Source organism: Elaeis guineensis, chromosome 9, assembly GCF_000442705.2.
Source record: "Elaeis guineensis isolate ETL-2024a chromosome 9, EG11, whole genome shotgun sequence".
In the NCBI taxonomy this organism is placed as follows: domain Eukaryota; kingdom Viridiplantae; phylum Streptophyta; class Magnoliopsida; order Arecales; family Arecaceae; genus Elaeis; species Elaeis guineensis.
The window spans coordinates 9,735,278-9,755,149 of NC_026001.2; the positions used below are offsets into that span (position 1 = coordinate 9,735,278).

Here is a 19,872-nt window from a genome sequence, read left to right on the forward strand (position 1 = left end):
AGGTTTAAAACCTAAGACAGAATTGCACTATTCTATTTTGAGATGAACTATGATTGAGAACTCGAAGACAAGCAAGAATTCTGAGACCATCATTTGCCATATAATGTTCTACATAAAGTGCTTCTGTAATCTATAGTATCACTCCCGTATTACACATGTATTTGTATTGTATAAATGGCTCCAAGTTACAGATTTTGCTGAGTACCAGATGGATCTACATTGATGCTATTAAAGAGAATGCATATACACAGAAAGGGTGGAATTACAATATATATAACAGGAGAAGAGAGAATTGCAATTAGACGAAAAGAATATATATTCTGCCGCAGAGTCGAGCTCCAAAAATAAGGATACGTCCAGGTCCAGGTGCACGAAGAACTGCCATATGAGTTTGGCTTGTCAGCGATCTGACAGGACCGCCTCACTCCATGAAAGCATCAAATCACGTGTGACAGAAGGCAAGTCTGCACAACGGAACCGAGAGCAAAGGCATTTCAAAGGGTAAGCGACATAGTTTGGATCATAGCAGAGTGCAACTTGAGTCGCAAAGGACTGAAAAAATAGGTGGAGTGGTTGATATGTTTACCTTGCAAGACCTCGAAAGCAACTGCAGGTATATCTACGTCATCTTCGACCAATCTATATACATCTACGAGCTACAAAAGGAAACCAAACACATTTCACTAAATCCAGCAACTTTTTCAGTTAAATGTAATAGCTTTAGAATCTATGGCATGATCTCCTTGAATCAAGAATAGAGCTGATGATGCAGCTGGATTGCCAACATCAACAGCAGCCATATGCATCCAATATAAAGATTTGAAGTGGATTTATGATCAGATTTCTAGTAAATCTGCAGTTAGGATTTGATTTAATGATCTCTGGTAGCTTCTTCCTGTTTTGGGAAGTCAAGTGAAGGGTTTTGAACCACTGTACAAAGAAATAAAAAGGTTTTGAAGGGCAAGAGTTTTAGTTTTCTAATTCAATCACTTACAGAAGTATTGGTATAATCTTTAAATTAGACTAACCAATGGCTACCACATAAACAACGAGCATGTCATCCACTATCTAATTCCTGATTGTACCAGGAATTCAGACAAATGAAGGGTTTAAGGTGCCATATGTTTTTGAGTCCTACTTTGGAGGACCGGTACCTGAATATCCTAATCTGAAAGAGGGAGAAATGTACCCTGTCCAATCTTTAGATAATGCCACAATCCATCAATGTTCTTGTATAAAGATAATCATAGTTTTCCACTTATCAAATTACTAAGGGCAATCCTCGGATTATCACACTAGATTGTGACAGTAGGCCAATAATGCTGACACATTCATAAAAGAATTCATGTGAACTAGACGGCAAAACCAGAAAACCTAATCAAATCATTTGTGGAGCCTTTTACTTTGAATTGTGCTATATACCCCAGATTTATATTGATCAGAAGAGGCTAGAAAATCATTGTTGTTTTATTAATTGGATGCCAAGATCAAAAATAGACCTAACTAGTTGCTAGCAAGTTTGTGGTTGGTTTGGGATACAGGCCAAATGAAGAGCATAAAGAGGACAAGCATAGAAGCTGAGGGAGATTATCCGGTAGTATTTGGTGTCCTATTTAAAGATATTATTGCTGAAAGTACCATTTTGCCATCTATGCATTATCAGAGTAACTAGGAAGTCTAGGATTACTAATTATAATAGTTAAGTGTCTTTGCATATGGCTTCATAGAGATCTTTGTAGCTTGATTACCCAACGTTGTTGAAATTTAACACCAAAATGGGGAGTTTATATTTCCTTCTCTATCTTGTTCTAACTCATGTCATACTCTTCAAGCACATATAGAAGTTACACTATTCTGTTTTATTTTGATTTCTAGATGATAAAGTTGATCTCTTTAAGTTTCCTAGCTAAAAATAGTTCAAACCTCTTGAATGTGAAGCTTGGAGTCTTCAGTTAGAGCCATGATAAGTTGTCTTCGGATCCCAGCATCAATCAGGAACATACGTGCTCCATCCTTTATAGTTTCTGTGAGGTCCAATTTCTTTTCAACTTGCCAATTCCTTGAATTTTGCCTGGAGGAAAGGTTAGAAGCAAAGTTGTGAGCAACCTAGTCAAAATGTAACAGCAAGCATGATGAAGTACATGTCACAGACGTGTTTGTCACTTGCAATGCAGGATTCTGGTTCATTTTAGCCACATTTTCCTTTGCAAGAACTATGAGATTTTCAAGCCGTTTCCACTGGAATAATCCGTCTTTAAATAGAACCTGTAACAATGCAATAAAACAAAAAAGTCTATATAAGAATAGTGTCTAGGGATTCACACCTTCTTTGTGTCATGTTATTTTAATTCATCCGGTTCTGATTTTATGATTTGCTTATGTGAATAATAAACAAACTAACACCTTGAAGCTTTCCAAAACTAAACAGGACTTCAAGTAGTAGAAATGGTCTCAAAGCAAGACTCAGGATAAAAGAAAAAACTACTATATCTTAAAACAGAATATTAGGCATGAATACAAACGTAGGAAAACATTAAAAGGAGAAAAAAATCATGTGCAATTAACCTGTATGAGGCGTTCACGGAGAGCAGGGTTCGGGTCCGTCAATAGGCGCTTTGCTATATAAGGATATGCAACCTGGAGTTATTTACCACCATCAAACATCTCCAAAGACAAAAATAATTTTAAATTTAAAAAAATACAAAACAAAAAGATCATCAAGACTTACTAACCAACTTTAAACTATCAATAACAGCAATCTTATCTTCATTTTCAAAAACACCAAGTGGAGATAAGCAAAGTTGCAGGCAAAGGGTACCTCAAGAAACTTAAAATCTGGCTTCAGCGTGAAACAGATGCCTTCCTGGGTCAACAAAGAGCGAATAACAAGCGAAAACCTCTCTGGAATACGGATAGGGTAATTGTAGACAAGCTGATTGAACTTTCCTGCAATATGTTTGTCAATACAGAAAAAAAAAGAACTTGCTCAAGATATGATTAGTATATTTTTCTGCATTCTTGCTCTAACCAAAAAAATACAGTACCATCCAACAAGCCCCTGAACATGATAGTCTAATATAATAGCCCACTTAAGCAACCATAACTGGATCCATTAGGTAGCAAGAAATGCAACCATGATCCATGAGAACAACATCATCATGAAAGTACCATTTGATCATATAGACATTCAAGTCAACCTGCTAATGTTTGGTGAAACACCCTTGGACAGATCTGATGGTTGAAAATGACCATTATCATCCAATTGTCACCATGCCATTCACTCATACAGGTTTTGGTTATCGCATACTATATTGCTCAAGATGCCAACACTAAGAGCAATAAAGGATGAACTCACAGCACATGAATAAAGTTAAATATTTGCAGTGCCTCGTAATGTATAAAGAGGTAACATGCCTATGTACGGGCACCTATTTCGATGGCTCCTTTCCCTCATCTGGAAAACGTCTGGTACTTTTAATGAAAATTAAAATGATAGTTTTCCCACTTAAATTAGAGTGCAAAACAATAACAACTTTGCCTCCTAGTTAGTGAAAATATAACTTTCAGATGTCATTATATCAAGAGGAATCATATGTTAAATTTTCTCGTCTTGTCATCTCTAGTGCTTGTTCTGCTTCTTGACTTATAACAAGCAAGCCCTTCATCAAAATGTACAAAGATGCAAAATGAAAGTGCCTTTTCACAAGATCTAACAAAGGGGCTTGCTCGTACAAAAGAAAAAGGCCATCCAAATAGAGGACCCGTCTGGATGCCAGCACAAGCTATTCAGCAGGCAAACCAACTGACTCAAAGAGAGTCATCCTGGCTAGGAAAGGAGAAACAGACGTACACAGGGAAGCCAGAGTCATAAAATCCCAAAAATTTGGGATTATGCATTCGTTTTAAAAGGCGATTTGCAGAATCCCAGTTTTTTGGGGCATGTTCATTCCTCGAGTGGCCTAATAACATAAATTCTTATTTACATCACTTACCTTCCTCATGGCCTATATCAAGTTAATCCTATGGATAACCTATCTGAGTAGTCAAACAGGCCCATAGTAAACCTATTTAAGAATCAGAAGTTTGATTAGCAACTTCTCATTTCTAATAGCAGTTTTCAGCCAAATCTGATATGTTTGAAATGTTTCTATGTATTTTTTAAATATAATGTAAAGAAAAGCAAAATCTGCTCGCCCTTGTCTCTAAACTGACAGCCATGTAAAGAGACACCTGACGAATTGCAATGCTTAACCGGCAAGGAAGAAGTACAGTTACAACTTTGTTTATTAGACAATCATAAGAATATAATTGGCTAATGCACATTATTATCCAGTAACAGCATCAAGTCGAAGAAAGTTGAAAGAATGAGGAAAGCAGTAGAATCAACAGGCTCTACCTGTGACGCTCCGAAAATTGAAGTCAGCCAACCCTTTCCCAGCTGAATTTTGCCAGATTGCCTCTAAAGCAGGAATAATGGGAGAGACATCTGTTCCACTAGCAAGGAAGCCTAGCCTGGTGAAGTCATTTGCCATCTCAGCATAGTCCTCATTTACAGCATGGACGACAGCATCAATCAGAATTTGTTTATTTTGCTGAAACCAAAAAATTGAATAAAGGAGAATGTGATCTTCAGCAAAACATAGGTAAGCATAAAGAAGCAGGTCTAACCAAATGTTTGCTCACGGCAGGTTAGTTATTGGAACCAACAGAATAGAATTCATTTTAAGTCTAAAATAACATCATGTGTTACACCACCTGTGCATGAGATTCCCAAAAATGCAGGTAAGCTATTTCTTAATTTTAATTCCAAAGATAGACAGATGGCTCCCATTCTCCACAGTAGGCATGCATTGAGGTAATTACCATGTTGCTTCAGATTTGTATTTCATAAAGTTAACCTTCACAGGACCTTGCATTAGATACAAATGTTGCAATCAATGACCAATGTGTCATTGTGTTCAAGGTGTGCTGTATTGACCTGTACAGACCATATGTGCCGTACTGCTAAAGTATCAATATGGTACCAAGATTCGGTTTGGTATATGAGCCACAGTACCACCCAATACTGCCCAAACTGGGGTATGTACCATATTGTAGCAACCTGTACTGCATGGTTTTGGATGGTACCATGATAAAAAGTAAGGAAAAATGGGTTGGAAGCTGTCTCGGTATGGGATGTATGTTATAACTACTAACCCTACTGTACCAAACTAGTAACGTGTTGATATGGCATCCAATACTTGATTGTGTTTCCAATGCATTATCAGGATTCATGCATATCATAAGATATGTCCAATGATTAGCCAAAGTATATATTTTAATCTTTTAAAGAAGTCTACCACATGCAGAAATGTTCTTCATTACAATTACATATTAAGTATATAAGCATTGCATGTGAGATTTGTCTTGGCTATTTGGATACTTTACCTAATCCTTCTTACCATAAGTTTAAATCAAGCACCACATCCTTGTTTTTTGCAATACTATTTCAAGTGCTAGGCTTAAAAATATGATCTAGAACTTAAAGAATTCACTAGTCTAACAATCTTATTATTGCCCATTTACACCTTGAAAAACTCAATACCTAGAATACCATGGAATGGAGAATGATCATCCCCCGACTCTCGTTGAGAATAATAATACACCCCTCACCCTGCTCGCATGTCAGATTTTATGTCAACTCTTCCCAATATAAAGTAAAATTACACTTGCCCTACACACCACTGAACCCCAACCCAAGTAGTTGCGCAATTATGACACCCAAATGCTCGATACATTCTAGGCTAGACATTATAGATTGCAAGGATATATATTTAACATACCATACCAATGCTGCAATATTGGTTGATAAGGATGAATCCCTGCTAAACAAATATACTCCAATTTTCTTATTACTACACCACAAGAAAGGACAACTTGCACTGACCATTGGTGGATGTGTTAATTGATAATATGGCTGCAAACATGTCATACATCATCAACAAATACCATTAACTTGAATACACAAAACATTGGTGGAAAGACTGAAATGCTACTTTGCAGTCCAGATCTTGCACAAGTTCTTAAACCATATTGAGTGCATTCAATTCAAGAATTAACACTTGCATACAAGAAAAGCTAGGAATAATTGATGAATTAGCCTACTAAATAATAATAACAGATCCCTGACCAGAATGCTTCAAGTCTTAATTCACCTGACTAAGCACAGCCACATTTCCAAAGTCCACATAAGCAATACGACCATCACGCATTGCAAAATATTTCCAGGATGTGGGTCTCCATGAAATAACCCAAATTCTAGCAGCTGCCGCAATGCAGCACTCACCCCAACCGTCAAAAACCCATTTACATCAATACCTGCTTCTTTGACGGCCTGTGTTACATGAAGATGAAATGAGTAAGCATCACTGTGTATGCTTCAGAATATAATAAACATAACAAGCATGCACTACAACAAATTCATTATATATTCATATGTTATGTACTTATGCTTGTCTTCTCTAATAAGAATGTAAGCTAAAATAATAACATCATGACTTAAAGGTTGAGTTCAAACAAATGACACAGAAAAGTTAAAAGGATGCAGCAATCTATTGTGGCATAATAACCTCTGGGTCAGTGCACCGAATACCATCAATCCACTCCATTACTAAAACACGTCGACCAGAAAGCTGCTTATAAACTCGTGGAATCTTGACGGTTGGATCATTTTTAAAATTCTCCAAGAAGTCCTCTATATTCCGAGCTTCCTGCAATTTTTTTTTTTGAAAGAAACATGAGAGATCGGAATAAATCATTCTCTGCTCTGAATTAAATTATCTGAATATGATGGCTATAATTAAAAGAAAAACTATTGAACTGCATTGTTATGCTCATATAAAATTATCCCAGGCAGATGAGCAGTTTTTTCCTGAACGAAGACAACAATATTACTGACTAGATAATGGTTGATATGGAAGCAGCTACTCATGTAAAACATGAATCAAATGCATTTAGCACAAACATAATTTTTATTTTTTCTTTTAAGCAAAAGCTCTATCTCTATTTAGCCATCATTCTTTGTGATAGCAAACACTAAACATTAAAAATAAGTAACTGCAGCATACTAAGGATTGAACAGACATACAAGAGTGTAGTCAAGTTCCTCCAGAAGTTTTTCGCCAAATTCATCTACAATAAGCTCTGCATTGCAACCCAGTTTCCGCAGACTGATACCATTCAAAAAGGAAGCCAGCGTTCGGAACAGAAAAAGATCTCGATAGATGATTGGTTCTATCCCAGGTCTTTGTACCTACATTTAATTGTAGTTAATACAAAAAATCAGAAATGAAAAATCAAAATTAATTTGTGTGCTGGAATACAAAACTATGTATTGAAGCAACAGAAGAAAAGGTGACACCAAAATGCAGGTCTATATATTAATGAAAGCAAAACAAGTAGCATGATAGATTTTCAGAACCAAGAAGTTAAAGACTATGAAATAACATCAACAGCTTAGAGCATTCATGCCAGGTTATAGAGAAATATAGTATACACATCAGCAAAAAAAAAAAAAGAAGATCACATTAAAATCTGTAACAACTTTCCTAAGCTTGGTTTTTCATACCAATACACATAAAAAAAATATAAAATAATGCTTCATGTTCGCCTGTTATCTTGATAGGACAGGTAAGTTCTGTATGAAGCAAATCCAAAAGATGCATTCCAACAAGATCTTAAATTGCAATCAAACAATGAAAGATATTACTGACTGAGGTTATAACAATGACTAGCTAAAGGAAATGTAATCATAGGGTACATTCACAACCTTTATGGCAACATCCTCCCGTGTCTCCCTTAGAGTGGCCCGGTAAACTTGGCCCAAACTTGCAGCTGCTATTGTCTCAGATGAGATTCTGCTGAATACCTTTTCAAGAGGTTGCCCCAACTCCTCTTCAATTATGGAAAAGGCTTCCTGTCGATCCAAAAAATGATTCTTTTAAATAAGGTTTAATTCCATCAAATGAAGAATTGCTGTGCTTCATTATGAAACATCATCACCAAGAAAACAGTTGAAAAATTTGTTAGTGCTGCTAAAATTCAGAAGTCAGAAAAGCTACCGACCTGATTAGGAAAAGGGGGGACATCATCTTGGAGAATGCAGAGCTCATTCATATAATCTTCGCGGATTATATCTGGCCTATTTGCTAGAACCTAAAAGTTGCAACATGTCAGCTGCTGAGATGGAGGATATTATAAAGAAAAACACTTTAGGCTCAACCTTGGTACAAAGAATAAATAAGGCAAAAAGAAGAAGCTCCACTGCCATGTGGCACGAGAGGATTGGTGCTTGATTGCAAAACCCTGCTGTTGTCCTGCAATGACCCTGTTTGCATCATTCCCCTCATGCTGTATGCCATGGAGCCTTTTTTATTCCTTTTTTTTCGGGATGGGGTGGGGGGGACGGGTGGTACATGGTTGGGCCCCTATAGCATTACTTCCTCATAATGGAGATCTTTCTCCTCTTCCAAACGAATAAAACACAAATGGAAAAAAATAATAACCTGCCCAGCTTTAATAAAAGATGGTCCCAAGTTGCAAAGTAGGTTCCGAAGCTGGCGGGCACGATAAGGAACTACTTCCTCATCTCGTCCAACCAAGCAATCATACGTGAGGGCAGACCAGTAGAGACCCAAGTTCCAGACTATCTCCACCCCTCGACCTATAAGAGATAATATAGCCCCTCTAGATTCCAAAACCTTGTTCCTGACCTAGCAGTCAGAAGACAATTCAGCAAAACAAGCACCAGTAGTCTGGCACCATTCATAAAAAAATGAATTCAATAAAAGGAGAGTGGATAAGGTTTATCGCTATTTGCATACTGTCTCTGGAGTATATTTGCGGAATGGTATACAAACACCACGTTCAATATCAAGCTGATCCATGGCACTACTCAACTTCTCTGTCAAACTCTTTGTTGTTATGTTCCCATTCCTGCTTGATGATGGAGTTGTCGCTGGAGGGGCAGGTACAGAACTAGTTGATGCAGCATTTTTTATCCGAAATGACAGGAACTGTTTGCTTTGTGGTATGGGGGGGCTTAACCTTGGATGAGCACAATAGCTCATACTACTTCTGGGTAGACAGGTTGTATAGAACTCCATAGATTTATTCAATCTTAGTTCCTTGTATGTTTATCTCTGATCTACACCTGGGTAAGAAGTAATTAAGAATCTTAATCAAATCAGAAATAAAAATGCCAGCAATTTTCAAGATGCAACAAATATGAAAATATAGTTGATTTTCAATGAAGCAAACTCGTTTTATTGCAGATTAGAAGAGAGAATCAGGAGAGGATAGACATTCGAAAATGAAGCAAAGCCATCAAGAACCCTCCACATAAGACAGAAATAAATAATAATCATAAAATACAATAATAGAAGAATGCTAAAATTTAAAAATTCCTCTCCCTACATATCTAACCCTCACTGCCCCCACCCCTTCCCTCTCTCTCTCTCTCTCAGTCTCTCTGACACACACACAACACACACAAAGAGAACCCCACAAGTACCCACCTAGGCATCTAGAACACAATATTTTTTCTTCTTGAAAATTCTCTTTTATCTCTTTTTCACATTTACATATCAAAATGCGCAAAGCTATTGTTGAATAAAGAAGGGGTTTCCCCATTTCCTTGGCTATTCTTTTGTTATTCAATTTTCATTACAAATTTTTGCGAAAGGATTTCGGGAAGCTTCACGCCAACATCTGGAGACGACATGTCCTCAAAACTCTAATCTTGCCCACAAGCACATGCAATGACTCGAAGGCAGTCACAGATCACTGACAACAAGAATTCAACAATTTCGAGCTCCAAATTCTGATATTTGGAGTTCACTGCCATCTCTATCAGTAGAATCACTCCGATTGCCTGAGGCAAACCGCGTAACCTCTCTATCATTGAATCAGCCTTTAATTATGGAATTATGTCCTAAAAATCTATACAAACGGCATCAGAGCTAGAGAGAGAGAGAGAGAGGGCACCTACCCGATCGTCGTCGGAGGCATCGGCTGGCCGGCCGGTGGCGGTGGAGGGGAGAGAGAGAGGGAGAGCCCAAGTAACAATCGAACCAGTTCCCCCAATATCACATGGTCTGTCTTTTTTTGCGTTCACAGCTTCAAGAAACACGACATCCACCATTCCACTAGCAGACGGCTTCTATTTGGGTGGCGGACGGGGGACGTGTCACTTTCGGATCGGATAGAATTTGGTGTACTTATTTCTCAAACGAACCTACTTGAGCACGTAATCGGGTTACCAGATTCATAAGAATCCGACAACCGGTTACCAGATTCATAAGAATCCCTTGTCGGATTCGGCAACTTGGATGAAATCAGATCCATTGACAGGTCCAGCTACGTGTGCGCTTCCGTTACCATATTCTTCAGGGCGAGATGTACGGCGAATTGAAATTTTTCTCCAAAAAGACAATTAAAATAAAATTTAAAAAAAAAAAAAAACGTAGATAGTGTCATTGGCCCCAGATGCACATCAAATTGGATTTCTTAGGCTGCCAAATTGGATTTTCTATTGAAGCTCCAAGCTCAAAACGAACATTTCTCAGCAATAAAACATCCTCCATGTACCGCACTGAAAATTTTATTGGTAATTTATAATGTATACATGAGCAGCACTTGAACATTATACGCAGGAACTTTAATTCCAGATATTATTTCCAATACTCATCAAAAGATGAACGGATACAGAACTTGAGTCCTCGTAAATAAGCTGTGTTTCTAGGAGCTCAAACTGATAACCTAGCCCTTGATGATGCATCCATCAAGGCCGACCTCAGCCTTTGGGCTTCGCTAACAATAGACTCGCGATCAAATAGAGCAGACACGACAGCAACACCTTTCAGATTCGGGACACCGATTTCCATCACTGAACGAGCATTACCAGGACCGATACCACCAATTGCAACCACTGGCAATTTGGAGGCCAAACAAACGGCTTTCAGGCCATTCAACCCGACAGTAAGATTGTTTTCCTTTGTAGTAGTTGGAAAAACACCACCACAGCCAATGTAGTCGGCACCATCGATCCAGGCCTGCTCTGCTTGAGCTGGGGTCTTACAGGAGACACCGATGATCTTTCGTGGTCCCAATAACCTGCGAACAACTCGTGCTGGCATGTCGGATTGTCCCACATGCACACCATCAGCATCACAAGCAAGGGCAACATCGACCCGATCGTTGATCAGCAGCGGCACACCATGGGACCGACAAATTTCCATGCACGCCATAGCTGCTTCCACAAAATTTCGTGTTTCAGCATCTTTTTCTCTGAAAGAAAAGTAAATCTCTGTTATTTTAATATCAGTTTGCATTTCAACAAGATATCAAGGATGGCGAATCTCAGCATCACCCACCGACACAATTGCAGTTTGGATAGCCAAAGTAAAACTAACTACCGGGTGACGAACAACACAAGGACAGGTACATTGATTGTTTTGAAATAAGACATTGCTGAGGCCATCTCTTGAAAATGATCATATTTTGATAAATTGAGCTCGAATGGACTTTAACAAACCTCAACTGAATAATCGTGGCACCTCCTTCAATGGAAGCTTTAACAGCATCTGTAATCGAACGACCCCACTTCTTGTTCATTCCAGAGTCAGTGACTGCATATAAAAACAGATCATTTGCATCAAATTGTAGTTTCTGGCCTACATTGTAATTCTGACTCTTAAGCCTGAATAGGTGATCAAAAGGTCCTTGAGGTCCACTCCCCATGACAATATCCTTGCTGTAATTAAGAGCAGTCTCCACAAAGGCCTTGGCTGCCTGCACGATCAACACAGAGAAACATAGGTTAAAGCTCAAATGCATTGTTCAGAAAAGAAGCCAGAATTGGAGTTTTCGAAACATTTTTTAATAGTTGAGACAAGAGACAGCATTACATGCAAATTGCAAAAGTAAACATGCACACAATCAATATTCCATTTAATAGAATTTGGCTTTATGGAGCCAAGACTGGATTGGGAAGCATGAACCATCAAAGTCTGCTTCAGTTTCCTCTGCTTGTTTCCAAACCTTCAGCCCATATTGAAAACTTCCACCTCACTCAGACCATTTCTAACCTACAGCGCAAGTCACCAGAGCATCTTAATAAAACTTCATGATGTTCCCTATATGGTCAAACCTGCTCTTGGAGTCACAAACCACAGACGTACTGCACTTATGATTACTCGTCTTTTTTCTTTCTTTATTTCTTTGATGTAAAGATGGCATGCCAATCACCATTTAGAATGAAAAGAGAGCACTTATCTTTACAATAGACCAATTCATGGGCCATGCTGGGCTCAAGCCAGACTTTGCCCCATGGTCAACAAAATTTACTTGGGCCCAGGTGAAGTCTGGTCCCGCCCAGCCTTTGGACCTACCTTCCAGGGTCAAGCCTAGCCTTACTCAGGCTTTGGGCCAGGCCTCAGGCTTCATGGTTGTTTCTTATTTTTTGAAAAAAAAAAAAAACTTAAATTGCTTAAATTGCTTTTAAAAATGCTAAATATGAATAATTAAAATATTGCCAACAACCTACAATATGTCTATTATCCTATTAAGTTCACATATCAACAATAACCCTAGATTAAACATACAAATACATCAAATATAAATAAATAACACAAGTAAATTAAAAAAAATTGGGCCGAGCCGAGATTTAATCCCCAAGCATGAGCCCAGCCCATGATTAAACAGGATTCCAGGCCCGACCCAGCTGCTAGGCCTAAAACCTTTGGCCCAAGGCCGCCCGAAAAGCTTCATGCTTGAGCAGGTCAGGCAATCCTTGCTCTTGAATAGATCTAGTTTGTAATTGTCACCCTTCTTTTGGAAGACAAATACCTTGAATATTTATTATTTTAAGGTGCCTCCGACATACTTTTGCAGCAACATTAGATAAGAAGGTCACGCTTAGCCCCTAACAAGACTTATAGCCATCATACCTGAGAGACTGGTTCCACTGCAACCATTTTAATCATTTCATCTTAAGCCTCCTAAAGATGAGCTACTATGACCATTTTTATCATTTCATCTTAGTCTCCTAAAGATGAGCCATGAAACTCTGCCTAGAAAGAACACCAACATTTTCTTATCTTTCATAACTCCAAGCAATCTAAAAAACACAAATATCAGCTCTGGAAAATCATGTCTGGTTTCACTCCGATCATATTTATCATTTCATCTCAGTCTCCTGGGAAAAGCTATTGAAGATATGCTTTAAACATCACAAACAGTTTTTTTAATCTTTTGTAACTCCAATCAATCTAGAAAACAAAGTTGTCAGCTCCAGACAATCACCTGAACAGCTTGCAGCATCGGAGTACCTTTTGCTAGCTCTGCAGCTATACATGAAGCCAGAGTGCACCCAGTTCCATGAGTGTTCCGAGTCTTTATGCGTGCCCCATATAGCTCATGACATTCTTCTCCTAGAGGAACCAAGCAGAATACACATTGAGTTTTAAAAATAAAAATCAATCTTAAGTGACGAACTGCTAAGAGAGAAGGAAGCAGACAGCAAATATGGGATGACTTGAGCAGGCTAATATACGATTAAAAACCATACCATCAAAGAGTATATCAATGGCATCTGACGAATCTGAGAAATCCCCACCCTTCACAAGCACATATCTGCAAACCACAGACTCATCACTGAATTTTCCAAATCAAAATAAGAGATTACTTATGTATTTTATCCAGGATTCAAGACAATATTAAGTAGAGGTAGCAGAAAAAAGATGTTAAAATTTTATTTGCCACGCATTGCTATATGTATTGAGAAATAACAAAAAAAAATAGGCAATCATGACCGGGTTCTTTACATCTTATTGCAAAGGAGTTGTTAAAGTTTCCGACTGCAAATTACTGAAGCTTCCACCGTTATAACCAAAAATTTCAGGCTACATCACATAAACTTGAAATTCCTTTTCTAACATGTGACAACAGACCAAAGAATGGATAAAAAATAACAGCAAAACATAACTGTACTATCAATTCAACAGAAATTACAAGAAAAGCCTATACTATTCTGTTAGAGAGGAAATTGAAAAACAAAAACAAAAAAAACAACAAATCAACCCACATAGAGTACAGGCTAATCTGTTGGATTGGTAGTTCCATGAAGAACCAATAGAGGGTAGCCAACAAGTAGACAACGCAAAGGTCAGAACTAGAACAAAGAGGCCTATTTTGATTCATTTAAGTTAACCACTCAGCTTTGACCACGACCACATAATCAATTTGAACTTGATGAATATCCAATAATAAAGATTAGAGAACTTTTAGTTTTAGACATATTTGACTTAAAAATGTCCATGTATTATGACTTCAATTCAGGCCAGGAGAGTGCTGGTCAAAATAGTAGGCCAACATATTGAGCCCAAGCTTTTCCCATCAGCAAAAAGAAGGCAGGTTGATGGTTCTAAGAAAGTTCTGTTCAAGACATATACCAAAAACTTCCCCAAAATACAATGGCAAAATTGTCCATAAGAAAAGTGGTTCAAATCTCCTTGGAAGCAACAAAAAGAACCCAGCTTTGTAGAATGGTTTTAATTCTATTACCAACTGATGATGTTAAACAAACCCAAAAATATGCATAACCCTATAGGCATACATTAAAAGATAATCTTGCAGACACCGCTGGTGAGTGAATGGGTTCACATAAGGATACGCTCATGAGAAGGGAAAGAAAGAGGAGAATGAAAGGTTTAATCTATTCTTCCAAAAAAAATAAACAAAGTTCAAATTCAAGGAATATTAAACAACATTCTAAGCTTAAAATTGACAATAACTACAGAGGGATCTGCAAATCATACCTAGGACCTAAATTATGTATGGATTTTGCTGCAGAACACATGTCAGCCACTGTTCTCACTGACACACCCCCAAGCAGAGCTGATGCTTCTTTCAAATTTGGGGTAACAATATCAGCCATCGCAAAAAGCTCATTCCTGTATTACAGAGTCCATGGAGCAAAATATGTCATGCTTACCCAGATAAGTGCACTAGATAGGAATTGATAGTTTATCTAAATAAAGCTATTTGTTCCAGGAAATGCAGAGGTACAATCAACATCTAACCTAGGAAAAAGTACATATGTCATACCGATAGCCAGCAAGGGTAGATGGTTCAGAAAGGATATCCCCACTTGTAGATACCATAACTGGGTCCACCACTAAAGCTGCCCTTTGGACATAATAGATATATCAACTAAAGTTCCACATGAACAACCAAAGAGTTTAGGGCGTTACTGCATACCTCGAACAGGAAAATCTTTGAGACTATGGCATAAAACTTTAACTACTCCAACCGAAGGGAGCATACCTGTCTTCACCTGGGAATTTAAAACAGAATTTGTGTTTAAATGCAAGACAAGCTCTGAAATCTTAAACAAAATACTGACATATATAGTCTCAAACAAAATATTGACATTTATAGATTAAGTAGACAAAGTAGGATGAAGATAAATATAGCTTGACCAAGACAACAGAATAGTGCAAGCATACAAAAGGAGAGGAAAATTTAGACATGGAGATCAGAAAGCTCGATAGCTACTTAACCTACCAAAGATGATATTGAACTGATCAGAGTGATCAGACAGTATGCAAAAAACTATGTCCACATATAGTTCACCAAAAAGCTCTCAAGCTGACCGTATTAGAGAAGTGTTATGGCGTTCTGCTATAATTTCGGCACATTGATGAGATATTACTACTACTCTCTTTTGTTGACATGGTCACAAGTTGCAACCAACTCTACCAGCCCAAAATTCTATGTATAAAAATGGAACAATTTAGCAGCTTTAGAATACATCTCATCAACTCTCACCTTCTTTGACCACCTTTTGTTGCTAAAAAATCCCATCAGGACCAATGTTTTCAATGTATTATTGCACAACTGTCACATCATGCTTTGGTCATTCTTTGATGTTATATTTATTAGCACTTACCATATAAATTCCTTAATATTATGATAAGAAGACCTTTGCTAGATGTTCCTGCTTCCTAACTTTCTAAAGACAGCCACTTTAGATCCATATCCTCACTTACACGATACTCAATTAATCCTACTAAGATCACAGGCAGTTAGAACCTAAAGTTTCCATGCCTTTGTTCAATCTTCCAAGAAATTTGACCAACCTATGTTCGTCTTGCATCAAAATTTTTAGGAAGGTTATATCCTTATGCTCAGACCATATTCTCAAGTTTAAAGAAAGAGATGCAGATTTAGAAATGCCTCGAGCTATATCACACAAAAGTCTAGTAACCACATCGATAACCAAACTTCCATATTTTTGAAATTGGTGTTACAAATCATTCTTCAACAATTGACAATTTACTTATTTTAAGGCTGCATAGTCCAGCAATATACACGAAGAAGTTAAGTAGTGCTCCTGCTGGGAGGTGCGCCATCCACTGATCAGCATGGAATGTGCCATACAGTGCTAGAATACCCATTTCTTAATTAAAATATTTAAGAATAAATTAATAGGTGTCTTGTAGACTAAAGTTTGGTGTCAATACTAGCCCAGCACAGGCCAGAACTTTGTAAGTTGTTATGGACTACAGAATCGCATCTCAAAACTTATGTCAGATGTCCTCTGGGAAGCCATGTAGGAAATTGTAAGCAAAGTATACGTCACACGCTCGGTCCCATTTGGAAAGGAAAATCAAGCACTAAAAAGAGGAAATAAAAAAGGAGTGGTTAACAATAACTACATCTCGCCCTACAAGAATGGAGCCAGAAAGGATCATTATAACAACTAACAGACAAACAAAACCATTCATTCCTCAAGTTTTATTGGAAAAAAAAAAAAATCCTTTAACTTTGCTATTACAGGTATTAGTTTGTAGAATTCTTGACATGAAAAATCTTGAGAAATGTCATAAATAACATTGAATGACACGATAAGACCAAGCTGATTTTTATAAAATTGTGGAGGAAAACAAGAATGTCTTCAACAAATAACAACATCACTGGCAAAGCATACAATCCCTGGGGAGTAAAAAGAGTAATCTATGAGACCTATAGTTCATGTAAGAATCCATGGCCGGACAAACAAGATAACAAATCTATATACTCCAGCAATAACAAATACAGAAGATAAGTAAATTCAAAACCCAAATATATCATTTTACACATGCCTGACATCTAACACGCAAATAAATCAGTGATCTATGAGACCTATAGTTCATGTGGGGAAAAAAAATTCACATTTTCAAGCTTGAAGCTTTATAGCTTACAACATCGACTTCCATGTCGGAAAGCACTGATCGCAACTGCTCTGCTACGAACTCCTCCGGAACCGGATGAACTCCCTAACATATTAAAATATAAACATTTTAAAATATATATATAATCTTATGGAGAATTAATTCAAATGAAGTAACCAAAGAGAATGAGGACTGTGACCTGAACGCCGACGGTGTTCTGCGCCGTGACGGCGGTGATAACCGAAGAGCAGTAAACCCCGAGCGCCCCGCACGCCTTGATGTCTGCCTGGATTCCGGCGCCGGCGCCGGAGTCCGACCCAGCAACTGTGAGAACATGCGGCATCTTCCGTCGTCCCCTCCCTCCGGTCTCGGCATCCGTGGCTTCCGACATCGCTGTGATCGTCGGAGCCCTAGCGCTCGCTCTGGCGACGAAGACCCCTCTCGGGACGGCGTGAACTCGGGCCGTCAGCGGCAAATTCTAGAGAGAGAAAGGAGATATGTTAGCGGAGAGTTTGAGAAAAAAATTCGTTTTTTTCTTCCAAGAGAGAGAGAGAAAGAACCGGCGCTGACGGCAGCGATAGGAAGACAGCGGCCATCACACACGGGAGTCGCGCGTTTGAAGATTGTGCTATTGCCTTCGAGTGGGAGACGAGTTAAACGGGTCGGATCTTATGTGGACCCGAGTCAAAGAATTGACTCTTCAGAAAGATCCGGATCCAGTTTGGAGTGTCCAGCCGCTCAGTGCAATCGGGTTCGGCCCAAACCCAACAATCTCTGAATGAAGCGTGATCAAAGAAATCAGGGATGCTTAGTTCGCAACCGAAATCGAAATTAGAATGGGAATCAGAATGGTTCAAAATTGGAATGGTCAAATCCTCCAAAACACTTGGTTCGTGACTGAAATTCAAATTGAAATTAAAATAAAAATTTGAATCCATAGAGGAGAGTAGGGATTGAGTTCTTTGTAGATTGCGCCATTCCCATTCTATCTCAAAATCGGAATAAAAATAGGACTCCTCCCAATCAAATAGTTAGAACGAGAGTTATTCATTCTCATTCCGATTTCAGACCCCCATTCTCTCCAATTAAACACTCTTCAAAAGTAAATGGAGCATCGCTTCTTCTTCTCGTGTTTATTCTCAAACCACCTTCGCCGCTTGCACACCTGGATGACCTCGGCCTTCATCACCTCTAGCGGGAACCTCCTTAAAAGCACCTCCTCGAGCTCTTCTTCACCCACCACCATGTGGACGTATTCTAAGGAGCCCACCTCCAATGAAGACCGACGTCCGATGATGACAACAACTTGAAGGACAAGACTCACTCGTAGACCCAAGAAGATGGAGGGGCGGCGGAGGCGGAGAGAGGAGATGAGAGATTGTCCATCAGCCTTCGGGATTTGTTCGTGCCTTCGAGTGTTCAGGGTGTAGCCTCCTGCGACTCTCATACGATCACGGTTGGACCCAGCAATTAAGCGAATCAAATTGTTCAGTCAGACCACCTATAAGAAGGGTTGGGACTCGAGTCTAAAGATATTCTTTGTCCACTGCCTCCGCTGGAGAAAAAATATACAACTTCACGGATTGGACGAGTAGTACAATTAATAAAGAGACATGTATTTAATACCGCTAAGTTTTTTTTCTCAAATTTTTTCTGACCAAAATATCTTTTTCCTTCTTTTACTCTATCTTGCTCATACTTGACCAGAATGTCGTAGATAATGACAGGACATCATAATAATAATATAATATTCTATTGCATCCTATAACATCTTGATGCGTCTTATATACTATTATCGAGATGTCATAAAAAATCATAAGATGCAATAATAACGTTATAACATCCTGTTGCATCCTATGACATCTTATACATAATTACCGAAATATCATGAAAAATAACAGAACATTATAATAATAGTATAACATCTTGTTGCATCCTATAAATAATTATCAAAAAATTATAAAAAATAATAAGATGTCGTAATAACATCTTGTTACATCTTATGATATCCTATTACATCCTATGAAAAAGCAATAGGACATCGTAAACATTATCAAAAATGCCATAGCATTCAATAGGAAAGAGCATTTTGATCAAAAAGAATCACTCCCCAGGTCTAACCTAGCCCGATAAATATTTGGGGCCCGAGTCTCAGCCCAGGCCCGCTTCCAGCCCGTTTGGGCTCGACGAGAAACACGTGTGTGTGGATATGAAGCCCATGAGGAGTCAAAAGCACAGACACACAGGACAAATTAGATGGACAAAATCTGAGGTGCTATAGGATGGAGAACACGAAGGTCGGAAAGATTCAAAGAAAAAAAGTGTATTAATATAAGTGGTGAAACCAGTAAAAATACCGATACTAAATCTCTTGCTGGTTTTGAAGGCATTAACAATTTTTGATGGGCGAACATGAGCTTTTCATTGTTACGTATTACAACTCTAGAGAGCCGGTTTTTGCAACTACAACAAACAAATATCGCCCACTCAGAGAGTATTTCCCTTGCAGCTCTACATGGTACAAAATCTGTTTATTTAGGTCCTCCTCAACAAAAGAACCCGCTTTGTAACTAATCTCCAACAAGGCATCGAAATGACGTGTATAATGTAATAGCCGCTA

General features: G+C 38.3%; 2 protein-coding genes across 2 annotated transcripts; both read right to left on the minus strand.

Annotated features, from left to right (window-relative positions):
- Nucleotides 1-70: 70 nt before the first annotated feature.
- On the minus strand, nucleotides 71-10,225 carry LOC105051727 (protein ACTIVITY OF BC1 COMPLEX KINASE 1, chloroplastic). The gene is given in 16 exon segments (XM_010932308.4): nucleotides 71-464; nucleotides 587-656; nucleotides 1,924-2,071; nucleotides 2,153-2,265; nucleotides 2,566-2,637; nucleotides 2,819-2,946; nucleotides 4,397-4,592; nucleotides 6,195-6,259; nucleotides 6,262-6,373; nucleotides 6,609-6,749; nucleotides 7,127-7,291; nucleotides 7,808-7,954; nucleotides 8,104-8,193; nucleotides 8,544-8,750; nucleotides 8,862-9,190; nucleotides 10,028-10,225. Coding segments are annotated over 15 exon segments (2,001 nt in total). The 5' UTR covers nucleotides 9,144-9,190; nucleotides 10,028-10,225; the 3' UTR covers nucleotides 71-399.
- Nucleotides 10,226-10,623: 398 nt separating this feature from the next.
- LOC105051726 (probable thiamine biosynthetic bifunctional enzyme, chloroplastic) lies at nucleotides 10,624-17,875 on the minus strand. The gene is made up of 10 exons (XM_073243431.1): nucleotides 17,813-17,875; nucleotides 17,452-17,730; nucleotides 17,283-17,357; nucleotides 15,298-15,373; nucleotides 15,145-15,220; nucleotides 14,856-14,990; nucleotides 13,607-13,671; nucleotides 13,342-13,469; nucleotides 11,573-11,829; nucleotides 10,624-11,325 (listed from the first exon to the last, which is right to left on the minus strand). The coding sequence occupies exons 1-10, from the start codon at nucleotides 17,846-17,848 to the stop codon at nucleotides 10,785-10,787; spliced, it is 1,668 nt and encodes a 555-aa protein (XP_073099532.1). The 5' UTR covers nucleotides 17,849-17,875; the 3' UTR covers nucleotides 10,624-10,784.
- Nucleotides 17,876-19,872: the final 1,997 nt, after the last annotated feature.

Bases quoted from the DNA above. Each gene is read 5' to 3' on its own strand.
- LOC105051726 (XM_073243431.1), bottom strand. From the start codon at position 17,848: ATGGCCGCTGTCTTCCTATCGCTGCCGTCAGCGCCG. The intron at 13,470-13,606 runs GTATGGTTTTTA...TGGTTCCTCTAG, and splicing joins CATTGATATACTCTTTGATG to GAGAAGAATGTCATGAGCTA. The intron at 11,326-11,572 runs GTTTGTTAAAGT...CTTTTCTTTCAG, and splicing joins GCCACGATTATTCAGTTGAG to AGAAAAAGATGCTGAAACAC.